Source organism: Amblyomma mixtum, chromosome 2, assembly GCF_055824585.1.
Source record: "Amblyomma mixtum isolate Tamu chromosome 2, ASM5582458v1, whole genome shotgun sequence".
Lineage (NCBI taxonomy): Eukaryota > Metazoa > Arthropoda > Arachnida > Ixodida > Ixodidae > Amblyomma > Amblyomma mixtum.
Genome location: NC_143013.1, coordinates 256,876,038 through 256,892,089, shown reverse-complemented (window position 1 = coordinate 256,892,089; position 16,052 = coordinate 256,876,038). Strand labels below are relative to the sequence as shown.

Genomic DNA, 16,052 nt, shown 5'->3' with positions numbered 1-16,052 from the left:
CTCTCTTCCGCGCAAAAAAAGCGGGTGCTTAGATTCGCATGCAGTTTTTTTTTTCAGAAATTTTTTTCTGAAAATAGGGGGGGTGCTTAGAATCGCGAAAATACGAAAATACCATGGTTGGGTGCGCTTGCTACTAGGCGGCGGTACTGTGCTATCATCCGCTGCCACCGCCGCCAAGGTGGATGTAGAATGGTGGCGAAGGCTGGGCCCGAAAACGGTTTAGCGCGACTGCAGCACAGCCACTTTGGGCGGCCGAAACACTTATATAATGAAATTCAAAACTACAGATAAAAATGCTATAAAACAACAAAGAAAAATGAATATTTTAATGCCACTTTTTATAAGTTCAGTAAACTATTTCAGCTAATCATTACGCCGAATTTTGTATTTTTTTTCAACGCTCTTGTTGCGCCCTCTGTTGATGAGTGTGCGGTGCATTTGCAGCGCGACTTTGCAGGCCTTCTTTCGGTACCCGGCCACCATGCCGGCCGCTGTGGCTGCGGGCTGCGGGAGCTTACAAAGCGATTTTTTATCTCCAGCTGCCTGCTATGGCGCGCCTTGGAAAACGTGCAAATTAAGCTCGCCGGTCTCGAAATGACACTTTAAAAACTTTTTGTTGTCCTTGCACGTCGCCTCTCTGTCACCGTTTGCCAAGATCTGCACCCCGCTGGACCGCTGCAGCGTTTCCTTCGGTGTACGGCCAGTGCGAAACCTTTTCCCGAGACTTCGCGCTCATCGCTTCAAGTGCTTAGCTCTGCATTTCAAGATGAGCTTGCGGCATGTGAAGAAACCTTGCTCCGTGGCACATTGTGACAGCGTGGGTTGTACCGTGGGTGTCTTACCAAGACTACACCGCTTCCCTCTGGACTTTCGCAGGTGAGCTCTGGCCGTTGTCGTCTGCTCTAGATATGCTTTTGTCGGGCTTTCCGCGCATATTGTAGCTGTAACCGTTTCATACGCACTTGGCTGCATGTTATCGAGATATTTTAGTAAATTGCAGGGAACGCACTTGCAGTCATAAGATGTGCAAAAGACACAAATCATTTGTCTTATTTGTAGCTAGTTTCGTGCAGCCGACTGTCACCAACGTGAAATTGATACCGGGCTCTCACGAGCAGCCACGTGCCCTCTACTTGCCGCATGGTCAATTTAAAACCAACTGCGCTGCCTAACAGCTCTGAGCATGACATTAATGGGTTTTGCAGCACCGTGAAGCTAATTTGAGGATCCCCTCGCAACTGACAGCATCGAAACTCAACCATATGTGTATGTGCGCCGCATTGACTGTGCCTTAACTGAATTCGGCCAGTAGTAGTTATTGCCGTTCTACGTATACATGACCGTCAATGTAGTTTTAAACTCATTTCGCTGCATCGCTCTCGTCACTCTTTGAGCATAGAAAAGTAGCTAGCCGCGTGGTATCAGGCGAGCGTAACCGCACTCTGAGGCTTGGAGCGAGCATTTTCTACCATAGTTATAACGTACTGCATTTAGGTGAAAGGAGTCTTGGCGTATTGACGTTTGGAGTATATGGTATTCATTTGGGTGCCGTTGTATAACGTGGATGCTGCATCATGTACAGGTGCAAAACGTGGGTGCAGTTCTGCCGCAACCTCAGCCTGGAGAAGACGCGGTGCCAGCTGCAAGACCTGAGGGCTTCTTCCAAGCATTTCGAACTGTTTGTGTATCTGCGGCCAGGATGGCTGCGTCTCGATGCTGTGCCTACTCGAGGAAGGAGAGGCTGTACTGAATGTCCTTGCACTTCAAACTGCACTTCATGTATATTTTAGTTTGATTAGAATTGCTTCAAATTACTTCGGTTAGCGACAAGAATGAGGTCTCGAGTCTGTGCGCAGGCCCTCTGTATGGTGTAATGCTCTAGCGATGAGCAGATTTGTTGATGCTGAAACTTGTTTTTAATATTCTCATGCAGGTGTTAACATAGCTGCTATATTCCTTCAGTTGAAGAAACGAAATGTGAAGAGTAATCCCTGTGTGCTGCATGGTCTATGTGTTGATGCGCCTACTTATGTCTCATGTTTGCCTCAATGGAAGCTGTCGTAGCATTGTTTTCTATACTTTCTAATTTCCTACTTGGCAACGTTTGTGGAACTTCAGGGCTTTTTCCTATCCGCACTGTGACCATTGAGATGAATAGGGAGCTTAAAAAAACTACTGCTTGAGCTGCCTGTGACGCGCATTTTTTGTTGGCGTGCTTTATCACTGTATTTTTTGGTTGCTGTAATAAACCATAAATATGAAAACCATACTTGCCGTACACTGTATTGCAAACTGTGCACTTGAGCCTGTACTTTGTGCATCATACCTTGATGTACTCAATAGTACTGGCACCAGTATTTTCACCAAGGTTTCCACTACGAATCATGCATCCTTAGCCAGCGCCTGAAAGAGTTGCTGCCTTTCTATGCTGCCTTCTTTGCCAGTAACTTTCATTGGGTTCACAATTGCACATTAACAAGGCCATAACTAGCAGGAACGCGAGCACATTTGACTGGCAAAGGTTGGTGCGCGCTGAAAGGCAACCTTCTAGAGATACCGGTTCGAAAATGCGGGTTCTATAAAAAGACCACTTTATAATTCGCGCCAAAAGCATACGTATGCGTGACGTCATTCAACGTCACTCATACGTTGGTTGCCCCCCTAAATGGGGGCGCTGGGGTGCCCCATGAGCCGCCATTCTTTGGACCAATGGGCGTCTATGGAGCCTTCGCTACCATGGTATATCTACCTTGCCGCCGCTACCGCACTCACCACCGCTACGCCGTCTTGCGAAGGTGTCTCCAGCTCTCCTGTGTCTCGTAGGCCTCGTTTGCCTTGTTTGCGTGTGGCACCGTGTTCTTTGTGCCGCTTCGCCATGGGACGCTACGGAAGCTACACAGCTGCTTTTAAGCTAAAAGCTATTGAGTATGCGTTGGAACATGGCAAACGCGCCGCCAGCAGACACTTCGGCGTCAACGAGTTTTGCGTCCGGTATTGGAGACGGCAGCACGACGAACTCAAAACGACCGCTAACGGGACGGGAGGTTGCGCGCGGCAAATAAAGTGCTTTAGCAGCTTGAGCTTACGTTCACCTTGTACTTTCATAACGAAGGTAAGTTCCACTTGAAAGTAATGTTTTCGCTATATTTACAATAGCGGACCTGACAATCCCGATCTCGCACCCATTCATCTTTTCATTTAACACTCCGAAACATTTGCTTGAAAATTTTCCCCGCATAATTATCGCACCCCCAAACTTCGCGTTGATTTTCAGGGAAAAAAAGTGGGAGGATTACGCGAGTAAATACGGTATACCTCGGCAGGTGAGTAGCCTGCCACAAAAGAGGCTTCAGACAAATAGACAAACAAACAACGGCTAAAAGCCGGTAATGGTCACCATAAGTGCTAGAGCACTAAAATGCATAACAGGCTGCGACGAAGATGGCGAATAGGCATGTTGGAAGGCTGAGCAGGGTGGCGGTATTATCTGTTTCCCATGTCGTAGACGAGATGTGCAGATTGAAAAAAAAAACAGCAGATGTTTCCACGGCGAAAGTGATGACAGCGACGAACAGAGGAGAAGGGGGCGTGGAGTGGGCTTGAGTGTGTTGGCCTTCACCCCCTACAAAAACTTTTTACACAGCCTATAGACTATCCACAGACTTCTGTCTATAAAGTCTATAGACTCTCTATAGACAAATCCTAAGGATCAGTCTATCGGTAAAACAAATACTATATACACTGTATGGGCAGTGTATAGGTTTATGGCCATACACTTTTTAATAGACTTTTGTGTATAAACTGTGTACAGGCTACGAATATACAAAAATAAATATCTATAGGGAGGCAATAGAGTGTATAAGAAGTCTATAGACCATTTTTACAAGGGACCATGTCTTTACTTGTCCAGGTGGGAAGTGGGTCGCTGTAGCGTTTTTCATAGCATAGTGTCTGCAGGCAGGATAGAGTAGGCAGCCAAAGTCGGGATGCAGTCGGCACGGAACCAAACGAAGGTTGGGTATCGATGAAGAAGTCGCTCGTAAGTGCAAGCGAAGTGAAGCTAGCCGAGGTTTGCTAAACTTAACTCAACCAGTTTAGTGTTAGTGGCAGTGAAGACGGTATCCAGTACATCATAAATCCAGCTAAATAAATTGCTGATACAGTTATCATGGTACTTGCTCACAGCACTTGGCTTCTCGTCAACGTGTGCGTGACAACGATGCATGTCTAAAAAAATTTATGTCGAGAGAGTTTGGACTGCAGGTGCATAAGGATGACAATTCACCAACGACGGACAATCCCAGTTTTGGAGGTTGTTTTTAGGAAGGACTTTCGCACCGTCTACAATATAAATTCATGGACACATCTCAGGTATAAGCCTGCCAGGCATGTTGTGAGCTAGCAAATTTCAAGCAGGGGCGTACAATCTGTTCTATGCAACTGTGTATAATCTGTGCACAGCCGAAGCTGCAGGTCGTCGGCTGTAGCCGCTATTCATTTTCAGGATACGTAAAAAAATGGAATTTCTTCAAAACGAGATAGGGTAATGTGTTTTTGTTTACGAACACAGCAATTATTCTTCGTGAAAGTTAGCCCTCATTTGGCCGAACAGCAGGCACTTATTGTGTCCTGAATTAAAGAATGATAAGCAGACGACCTTTCACTTCACTTCACGACTGCGGAAACCGCCTTAAATCTGCTGTAAGTCCTGCAATAGCAAAGAGAGCGGTTGCCGCATTTCGCTTCATTGCTTTCAATGATTCAGGGGCTTTGTAAATTTGTCACTCATAGCCTTTGCATTTTTACAATTCCACAGCCATTACTACTGCGCAAGAACAGCAACCGCATGCATTTTTTCCGCTTGCTGTCGGCACATTTTTACTACGTTGTTCACTCTCCTAGGCTTTTGACGTTTGTGAACACACACAAAATGAAAGGGGCCTTGGTTTTCCGCTACGCACAAGCATGGGCCTTCTGCTAAAAAATTAAGTTTCTAACAACAGCAAATTGAAGGCCAAATTTTCTTACTATTTGAGCGCAATTCTCCTATCAACGGTCATGTATTTAAAAGTACAACCAGCAAGACATTTTCTACGCGTTGTACACGACTTAGAAAAATATGCATGTGGATTCATGCTCATTTTCTTTGTGAAAAACTACTTTGTTTCTCATAAATGATGACAGCGTGGATACTTTGGCTTGGCTTGAACACAGTAATTTATTGCTTTAGATCACATGTCAGTTGAAGACTTAATTTAAACTGACCCGTGTTAACATGAGCTGGTGCTTAATTTTTCGGGAGGCATCAGGTTACACGTGTCGGATAGGGTTTCATTGCACCGGAACGTTGAGTTAAACTTCATATAGGTGGACACCACTTCAACCAAGCTGAAAAATACAAAAAGTAGAACAAATATTTTTTGCCGTTAAGTTCACGAATAATAAACAATAAAGAATAAAAGCGATAGCTGCTGTGGTTGCGACGGGCCAGTATGAGATGTCACAATGCGCCAAAAAAAAGTGGCGACTTACTGTTCCTTACAAAAAGGGTGTGCACACGTGACAAGGTAAATAAACTTTCATAAAAGAGTGTTAAAAGTGTTCGCCACACCTGGGTTAATCTACGATTTATAAAGGAACAAACACTGCTGCATCTTCACGTGCACTTCGAGAAAATGTATGCTTGGAAGCATAAAACCAAACAACTTCGAGCACACACTGTCTGCTCATGAATGCCATCCTGCGTAACGTTAAAGGGGTAGAGACATCAAATTCCAAGGTTGTACAAAAGACTGCCATACGTTTCCTTTGTATGTGAGGACCATAAGAGCGAAGTATTAATTTTAAGGGAGGACTAGAACATATTTTAATTTCATTTTAAAGTTTGTGAAAATGCTCACTCTTGAAGTCTGGGCCATCGCTAGTGCATCAATGTGACGTAGGAACAGAGAAGAAAACACAAGCAAGTATTTCCTACGTCATTGCACAGTTTTCTGACGTACGGGACCAAGTTTTGCGGTTTCGCGGCCTAGCAACCTTGGTTACGAGCGCAGAGACTAACTCAAATGGAGGAAACAAGGTGGGCAAAAAAGGTGTACAAGTATCTGTACATGAAAAGTATTAACACAAAATGGACTAATAGAACCCGAAAGCTAAGAACGAAGTATTTACGGGTGAGGGATGGGACGCAACAAAAGACTAACGTGAAAGTGGAGGTAAAGGAGTCGGAAAGAAAGATGTGGAAAGAAAGAATGCAGGAAAAATCGGCGCTAGGCATATATAGGACACGAAAACAGGACATCAAAAAAGAGCGATTATTCGATAATTCGCGGGGCAGTTCACTGCTTTTTGAGGCTAGGACAGGGACTCTGAGAACAAAAACGTATAGGTCCAAATTTGAAGAAGTGGATATTTTGTGCTCTGCATGTAAAACGGAAACGGAGACCATAGAACACTTGGTTCTGAGGTGCGCAGAACTCCGCCCAGCCCTCCCAGAGGGGACAGCAACGACCATAGAGATAGCGCTGGGATTTACTGGGGAGGACGGGCGAGTGGATGGGAAAAGCGTGACATTGACGAAGGGGAGGTTGGAGGATTGGTGGCGGAAATCAAGGGAGGCGTGAATTTCGAGGGTAAAAGGATAGACAGATTAGATATTGTAAGAGCGAAAGGGAAAAGAAAATTAAATTAACAATGGGGGAAGTATAGGCTAGGTGGCGAAAGCTACCGCCCGGTACAAAGGGTAAAGCCATTATCATCCATCCATCCAGCGAGTCTTTTTTTTTTTCTGCACGCTCGCGAGTGCGACGGTGCTTTACGCCCGGCGTTGCCGAAAGATCCACTTTTGCACAGGCATATTGCCCGTGCTCTAAGGTAGGAAGCATTCTTTGGTATCATGGATGTTATGTATTTTCTTGTGCGAACGTGAAGTACGCCGAGCATGCCGGCCGGCCGGCCAGCCTGGATCCCGTCTGCCGGCGTGTCATAAAAAGGAGCTAAAGTGTGTTCTTGACGTAAATAATAAACCCTGGGATAAGAAATGTGAAAAATGTGTCATTTTTGAGGATCGCTGACGAATACTGAGCTGCTGGCAAAGGTAACGACTGTGAAACGAGCAAACTTTTTGCCACAACCGCCTCGCAGCTGCCGTGGCCCGACGTTGCGGTCCGGCTCGCCTGGCGCCCGCTCGCTCCGCTGCTGAAGACGTCGTGGAGATTTACCATACTATTATTTTATTGTGAGATGATGCTGTTGACAGTAAAGCGATGTGTAGAGTAGGCCTTTTATTATAGCGCAGGCGACTTCCGAAGCGCCGGCCGCTGCGGCTTCGATGCGGAAGAGGCTATAGGCCTAGCGACGACCACGGCAACCAGGCAGCAGAAGAGCTCGTCGCCCGGAGCGCCCGCGAGCGATGCCGTCGCCGAAAGCTCGAAACATAAGCAGGCATGCTTTGTAGCTGCTCGAGCAATCTTTCTGAGGGACTGCTGTACGGCGGCGAAGTGCGACACCGGTTGCGGGCGGAGCTTGGGTAGAGCGGCGCAGCGATGCTCACCGCTCCGTGTCCCTGCTTGCAGTGGGGCGGCAGTTCGCAAGCGACGATCAGTGCGGCGCGTCGGCCAAGTGGCCATATGGCTTGATGAATGTTGCTGCGCGTGCATTATTTGTCTAAATAATGATTGCACTTCACGCTCTGAGCTCGCTACTTGTTTTTGGTCGGCGAATGTTTCCGCTCGGCCACCGATATGCCCAAGGCACGTCGGCCAACGGGTCTCGTTTTGGTCGGCGGCGTTGTCACACTAGGACGACGCTTGGTCGTTGGGGCGTCGTCGTCGGTGCAGTGTGACTGGCTAGTCGGGGAACGACCAGGTTGGCCGACGCGACCGTCGGCGTCGCTGTCGCGTCGACCTCGGGGTCCCGTCGGCCTAGTGTGAACGCGCCTGAACTGCGCGCTGGTCCCTAGGCTGCCCTAGTCGTCGCTAGGCCTAGGTGGTCTCGCTTCCGCAGTTGACGGCGCTTTGGAAGTCGACTGTGCTATAATAAAAGGCCTACTCTTCACATCGCTTTAGTGCGAACTCGTCCCATAATAGAAGATAAGTTCGATTTCCACGACGCCTTCATCAGCGGAGCTAGCAGACGAGCAGCGCGCACGAAGCAGCAGCGTCGAGCTATCGGGATGGGACAACGTCGGCGTGAGGTCAGCGCTGTTAACAGCGCTGACCTCACGCCGACAATTGTCGACAATTGTCGACGCCGACACTCTGCCGACAATTGTCGGCAGAGTGTGACACACGGGTCGGCCGACGCCTGCTATCTCGGCGACGCGACGGCGATGCGCTCGTCAGGCGACGACCGGCGCTCGGTCGGCGTCTGCGCAGTGTGACAGACGCGCCGACGGCACGAAAATCGCTGCCGCCGACCATCGCCAGACTGAAATCGGCCGATCGTCGGCCTAGTGTGAGCGCGCCTTTACCATTTGACGTTGCCTACACGGTCGGCGTTCGCTGGCACAATCTGAGCTGCATCGGGCCTTTCGCCTGCCTCCTCTTCGGAATCTCTGGCCAGCGGATCAAAAATGAAGTGGTTGTCGGGGTTCGAACCGCGGCGTCTTCTTCCTCGTCTGCGTCACCCGCGATTCCTCATAATCGGTGTCTTCGCCGAAATAAAACTCTTCTTTCCGACTCGGAGCTATTCGACTTGCCCTCCGCCCGGCTCTCTGTGTTTACGCGCACCACGGGCGTGTCAAGCAGACGACATGCCTACACGACGTCACGGCTTTCCGGACCCACGTGACAATGCATTGTCTGGTTTTTGACGTCATGCAAGAGCCTGGCAAAACCTGGCAACTACGAACCGAAACCGAAACTGCTGGGTACAAATAATACGATTATTAATAATATAATGCGAGTTCATGCTTCTAAGATGGTGTTCCATGCTCACTGAGTCGCTACGCATTATTTACAACCCAGAGATACAACACAAAAATTTGGTGTCTCTACCCCTTTAAAATTTGTTCGAGAATAACATTCTAATGTATTGTACCCATACAATAGCCGATGTGACAAGTGAAAACAATGAGCAAAATTACCTTTCGGCTAAAGGATTATCTTGATCACCAGTTTTGTTCTCTCGAACTCTGTACGGGCAGTAGAGCTGTTTAAAAAGAAAAGAGATTTATTTGTTATTAGATCATTTTTTCGTATTAAAATCTTTGATGTATCTTTTTTTAACAGGGATGAAGCTGCGAAAAGCTCAAAGCTTTTTAATGTATCCACACATGATAGTGTCACTTTATGCACTATACAAACTTCTTAAAGCGAAAACATTATATGGCTCATCGGCAACGGCAAAGATAAGTTGTTCAAAGCGAAGAGATTACTGGCAACTCACGCTTCCGAATCCAGTAAAAAATATCTTGTCCTCACTGTTGAACCGAGGGCCCGGTAGCAGGAATGGACCCGTGTAATTCCTCTTACTTCTCTTCATGGCCTGCAACATTTATAGTAGAATACACCTTACTTGATCGCACCGATAAGAGGAATACTCTTCATGTTGTGTGGTACTTTAGTCCTGTTCATAATTTACCATCAATAATAAAGGGTTCTTACAATAGGCGCAACGTATACGTTAAAGAACCCCAGGTGGTCGAAATTTCCGGAGCCCTTCGCTACGGCGTCCCTCATAGCCTCAGTCGCTTTGGGACGTTAAACCCTCAGATACCCATAAACAATAGACACACCGGTCTGCCTCAGTGGCTATGGCGCTCACCTTCTGGGCACGATGTCGCAGGTTCATTTCCCGTATTGGGCAGAGAAAAGTTTGAAGGAGGCGCAATGCAAAAACGTTTTCCTCCTGAGACTTTAGTTTTATGAATATGAGACCGCAGCTAGCAAAAATCATTACACCACCCCAAAGGCCTTGTTTTGTAGCCTGCACAGTTGTTCCAGCATCTATAAGTCCTTACATTCAATAATGATGCTCGGTAAAAACAAAGAATTATTGCCGTGTGTTTAGCCAAGGGATTTTAATATGTCCTAGAGCGGTCGAATAAGTGTGTAATAAAGGTAGCGCAGGCGGTTGGGACAGTTTTTATGCTCAGCTTTGAGTTGTGCTTGTCTTCTTTTTGTGAATATCTCGGTGCTAATATGCGTTAATTAGTGACGTAGACGTTGCTTCTTTCATTACACGTGTTGAATAGCGCTAACTCTGCGCCTGCACATAGTGTATAAATTCCTCATTCGGTTGCTGTTTCCTTTCAGTACAGTCGCAAATTTACGCTCTTCTGTCTTTCTCTCCCAGGTCCCATCTGCGTGGCGCCAATATTTCCTTGCAGTATAACAAAAAGGGTGTAAGAGAAAATTGCGCAAATAGAAAGCCGCCCGACGCTACCTGATGGTCATCCTTTATTGTTAGAATAAATGTAGGGTCTAAATTATTAACCACAAAACGCCTTTAGCTCACATTCTCGAAAATTCAGGTGAATATCGGCCAGAAACCACCGCGAATCTGAGGGCGAATTTAAGTCCGAAGTTCACCGCCAGAAGTTACCGCGAGGACTGATCAGTGTAGTTGAATCTGACATAGGGGTAGCACGGAGCAGTTTAAACGCGTATAATCTCGTAAGACATAATACAATATCGGCTCCGGTTCGATCCCGGCCGCAGCGGCTGAATTTCGATGAAGGCGAAATTCTAGAGGCCCGTGTACTGTGCGATGTCAGTGCACATTAAAGAACCCCAGGTGGTCGAAATTTCCGGAGCCCTTCACTACGGCGTCCCTCATAGCATGAGTCGCTTTGGCACGTTAAACACTATAAACCAATGGACCAACCACTATCGGCTCCACCTGGACGCCCCATTTCCTGCACTACAGCCTTCAGTCCCCTGATTGATGACATCCACAAATAAGTTATATCTCATCAGATACTTGGCATTTTCCTTATTAAATTTTAAAAAAATTGTTAAACAATGGTCATGCTAAAAATTTGCGCAGTGTTTTGCGATAAACACAATACACTGCACCCTTTGTCTGAATTAACTCCTAAGCACTGCTGAACGCACTCATGAAGACAGGATTCATTTTGAGATTCAGCGTTGACTGAGCTTGGATTTATAGCATAATTATTAAGAACATAGGAGCCGCCGTGGTGGCTCAGTGGTTATAGCGGAAGACGCGGGTTTGATCCCGGCCGCGGCGGTCGCATTTCGATGGAGGCGGAATTCTAGTGGCCCGTGTACTGTGCGATGTCAGTGCACGCTAATGAACCCCGGGTGGTCGAAATTTCCGGAGCCCTTCACTGCGGCGTCCCACATAGTCTGAGTCACTTTGTGACGTTAAACCAGAGTATACCAGTATGCCACTTTTATAATCTTTTTTCTTTCGTTTAAGCATAGCTGCAAATATGATTTTGGATCTTTAAGGCGTTGTTCTTCTTTTCCCAATTGTACTTAACGCAATAGATATTTGTTCCACTCAGAAAATCAAATTGCAGAAGGCAGATCAGTCAAGAATTGAAATGGTGATTCCTGTGTCTCTATTCTGACGGGCTTCTTTCGCATTTGAAGTGAATTCGTTTGCCGTGGATTCATTTCCAATGATCCACTCCTAATTTACTCTTCAACATGGGCACAAACTGTAGTCGTATGCTTTTCGGCAAGACCGAATCGTAGAATTAGTTGCTTAGTGACAAAACAGGGTAATTGGTTGGTGTTAAGTGAAGTCTCTATGACGCGAGGCGACCTTGCCTGTTTGTTCATTGGTCTCAACGAAGCTGTGAAAAGCTGAAAAATTTTCAGGCTTCCGGTGCCATAAAAGCACTTGGCACTGCATGCTATGAAATGCAGCCAATCAGCAAAATCATAAAGCTCGGCAAGCATAACGCTTACCGCCTTTCGGAGCTTCTTCAAAGGAACTTCACATTTAAAAGAGATGGATGTCTAAGCCAACCGTCTTGATTATAATCATCGGCGGGGCAAGAAAGAACATTTGGGACATAGTCTTGCCTTTTAATTGTGCGTGGAAAACTTGAACTGCCATGGTTGGGGAACTGAGCTTACCGTATAAGCAACTCGTACACCGAGGTAGTCATGCAGTTCCTGACGGCTGGAGTTTGTGAATGTCTGGAAGAAGACAAAAACAATGAAATTATTCACAATAGGTGCAGCAAAATACTATTGTAACTAATTACAGGATGACTTAAATAATGCTAAACGAACGAAGTGAAAGTTATTTCGACTGAAGTAAGCAGAGGATAATGATTTTGACGAGCCTGTGGGGTTGTAATAGAGGAGATAAATACATTCTTCCAGCTTAATCCCGGCTGATACAGTCCCAAACCACCCGGACCCCACGCTACTGAGCGCACGCTGACCACGGCACGCCTTACTTTGAGGGAACAAAGGAATGACACACTGGCTGAGAAAAACAAGGCATTTATTGCTGGAACAACAATACGGCCAGCTTGCAACAAAATACGCTAAAGAATCGAGGAAGTCTGACTCACCAGCACGGTTACGAGAGAATGTTCGCTCACGCTAGGGTAAGGGAGAAACTCCGAGCCCGACGGCATGGGCTGGCGGGAGCATGTTCCCACCGCGAGGCCTCGCACCGCTGGCGGAGAGCGAAGCACCGTGCCTGAACGTCAGCCCGCGCCGAAACCCCGAGCATAAGTGACTGTGCTCTCCCCCGCGCGCGCGCAGCAATCACTTCGTGCGTGGCGCTCCTGGCGCTGCGATGCCGGCGTCCTCTCTTGTTAGTTAAGGTAACTAAATAGGCTAGGGAGGGTGCAATGGGGGAAGCCAAACACAGGGGACGAGAGGGACAGGTCCCCACAAACCAAAGTTATTATAATGTCTTAAGTGCTTTCCAGGTAAGTTAATACCACAAATAAACATTACGTTTCATCTGTGCATTCACTGCTTATATAAAATTGAGTAATTTTGTTGTGGAATATTGATTTGTAATTAATATACAAGCCTAAAATATTCTGGCACTTCAAAAAACTCACAGGAATGTTACGAGTGTGTAACGCGAATGTTTCAGGGCTAGCTACGATGTGAGAGCAAAGAATTTTTATACTGTTGTGGCCTGTTGCTACTAGCCTTTCTTCCTATTGTCGAGTGCATGTACTGCAGCAGACATCGCTTTGTGTATCATTCCACACCATGAAACATGACCGCCATGTGGGCGCAGCTATGAATACGATTAAGGCAAGTACGCTACCCAATATACCTGTATATGACTAATGCTCATGCTACAAGCCAGCTGCGGGCCATGCGAACTTGAATCATATAAGGTCTGCCACAGTATCGCAAGCGAATTTTTAACGCTGTGAAGGTTCACAAGCTGATCAAGCTTCGGAATTGCTGCGTCCGTGCTTTTTCGGGCAAGCACGTGAGCACGTCTACCAAAAGAGATCCACAGTGACCTGGAAGCAAGAATTTATTCTTTTTCAAAATTTTGGCTTCGCATTATTTTGCAGTGCGCTGAAATTTGTTGAACTAGAATTCATTTATCTGGCGAAAATACCGTTACGGTGGGATATTTTCCAGGACTGATCAACCGGCCTAGTTTGTAGCCATATTTATATTCGTTCACTCCTTGGTTGCAAATGTTGTTCCGTTTTACCTTTTTTTCTTTATGAGTATCTTACTTTCGCACGTACTGCGAATTCAGGTCGTAAAGATACCTTGCTGTTTTTCTCTTGTTGGCGCAGTAGATCATGCAATTTTACCTTCTTCCTTCCCGAAAACAATCTATCTTAATATTTTGTTCTTAGCTTGAAATCCGGCCCTCACGTTTATTCTCCTTCTGCGGCGCATGTCGCCATACTTTATCGTTTTTTTGTCCTTTTATTTCCAAGCACATTTTGACCAGCTGGGCCTCTCCTGCCTTGACAGCTTGAAAATGAATCCAAAATGATAACCCGTACTAGCCCCAAGTGCCTTGGCATTCGCCCCGCGAGTAGTAAGCCCTCCAACGAAATCTTTAGTAGGCGGCATGGACATAGCATTACTATCTTCAGTGGTTCCCTCGTAATTGGACAAATAAAAAAAGGATAAAGAACTTGAAGTCTTGTTGGCCTAATCTTTGTCCAAGCCTAAACGAGAATAAAAAACTAAATAATATGGATAATAACACTAACTACACTGCGCTCGTTCCCATACGCAGAAATATTCCACGACGCTTAAAAAAGGTAGCAGATGCATTTCAAAAACGCCTCATTTTTTCATTGTAACAAATCAGTGGTGAGGCAACTTTTTAGGTATTTCGTGGCTGCCCACTGCAGCAGTAATATCAAGAGGACTGCAAAGTTTTTACCCCAACTGTAATGATCTTAGCACTATCTGTAATAGATTATGGATTCAAAGAGAGAGACAAGTTCTTGCTTACAGGTTTGTCGAAGCATTCTTTGGAATTGTTCAAGCACATTGAGTTGTTGCAGAAGTTATCAGTTGTCGCATTATTCCAATAGTCAACAGCTGTTTTTGTGCCATTCGGAAAAAGATCTGTGCATATGAAAGTAAGGAGATCACTACAAATGTGCCACAATGTTTCAATGCATTATCATTCTTTTTCTTGAGTAGCATTCCCAAATATGCTTAAATAAATATACATACATTCAGTAAACATAGTTTGTCAAGAAATGAGCACTACGTTGAAAAATAATATACAGGAAAAATAGAAAGTCTGATGATTCCTAACATCTTAAAACGTCAGTAAATTTTTTTTTCTTTCGGTGACGTACAGATGCGTACCATTTTATGCCGCATTCTTCCGTGCAATATTGATTTTTTTTTAAATAAAGGCAAGATGCGGAGGGGGAGGGGTGCAAGCAGTAGCAGAAGACGCAAGAAACTGATCAGCAGAATGCAGATCTTTGAGTCACTCAGTAATTCAGAAAAATAGTTAGGAAAAAGACAAGAGTCTTGAATATATACCGTCAAACCGATCAATGGCTTTACTCAGCAGCTGCACAATGACAATTCCTACTGTTCCGAAATTCATTGATCTGAAAAAAAAAGAAAGGCAATTATATCCATGGTTTTTTTTTAAATTTTACATTCCTTGCGCACATGTTTTTTTTTACCTCGGAATGGGGGGCTTCCTGTAATGGGTCGCAAGTGCAGCAGCTGGGTATGCTGCAGGAAACCAGAGACACATTATCAGCAGTTAGAAATAAATTTAGCTTATTCTTAAACTTTCAGGCTAGAAAGATAATACATAAAATATGCGCTCCTTCACGTAGTGAGATGGTTTGTGTCGGTTCTAGTCTTCGCCACCGCCAGATAGTCAGCGGTAAAGAGCAGAAATATTCTCATATGAAGAAATGGAAGATGACTTTCACATTTATCTTAGTCTATAGGGCTCGTGCTCCGAACAAAATCGATTTATTTGAGGCAATCAGTGGCGTTTACCACTTTTTTTTATTCGAGCTGTTGGCCATTAGGCATAATGAAAAAGGAAAGAAAGTTATAAAAAGGAGTGCGAACAAGCCTCGCTTAAAAAGCGGCTCTTTGGGTCACTTTACATGTCCGCTGATAACAAGTCGAAACCAAATGAGCATTATTCTGGAAGAAGTCAGGGTCTGTTATCCGTCCTCTCAGACGACAATTTTACCATACGAGAACATATATCTGAGACATAATATATTGTCACGTTGGTAATAAACGGCCTAGGGTCAACAGCGGCCTAGCCAGGGACGTGCGCTTCTAGAACACTTCCACACACACTTCCTCCTATTCTTGAAAAGCGCTTTGGTCTGCACGAGCGCTGGCGTCATTAGCTCCCCTCCTCCGAAGGCATCGACCCGATGCCGGCACGAACGCTGGGGTGGTCGCTAGAACAGTTAGTGCGTCCTTTCGTAGTAGGGCTTCCGGCGAACCACGTGGGCCACCTCGGGGGGGGGGGGGGGGGGGGGGGGCGTCGAGATTGTTGAGTCCCGTGAGGGACGACTTCATAATTCAGGGGCTACAAGGCGTCGCACAATCCGGTAAGGACCGAAATAGCGGCGCAAGAGCTTTTCACTTTGGCCGCGTCGTCGGATCGGGGACCAA

General features: G+C 46.0%; 1 protein-coding gene across 1 annotated transcript in view; it reads right to left on the bottom strand.

Annotated features, from left to right (window-relative positions):
- Positions 1–5,219: 5,219 nt before the first annotated feature.
- LOC149363644 (neprilysin-11-like) overlaps positions 5,220–16,052 on the bottom strand; it is a 64,601-nt gene continuing 53,768 nt past the window's right edge. The window contains exons 15-21 of the mRNA XM_089573611.1: positions 15,086–15,137; positions 14,937–15,007; positions 14,389–14,504; positions 12,054–12,116; positions 9,388–9,486; positions 9,086–9,150; positions 5,220–5,388 (exon numbers count right to left, since the gene is read on the bottom strand). Coding sequence (XP_089429737.1) covers positions 5,271–5,388; positions 9,086–9,150; positions 9,388–9,486; positions 12,054–12,116; positions 14,389–14,504; positions 14,937–15,007; positions 15,086–15,137 — 584 coding nt within the window. The 3' untranslated portion in view covers positions 5,220–5,270. The remainder of the gene's footprint in view (positions 5,389–9,085; positions 9,151–9,387; positions 9,487–12,053; positions 12,117–14,388; positions 14,505–14,936; positions 15,008–15,085; positions 15,138–16,052) is intronic.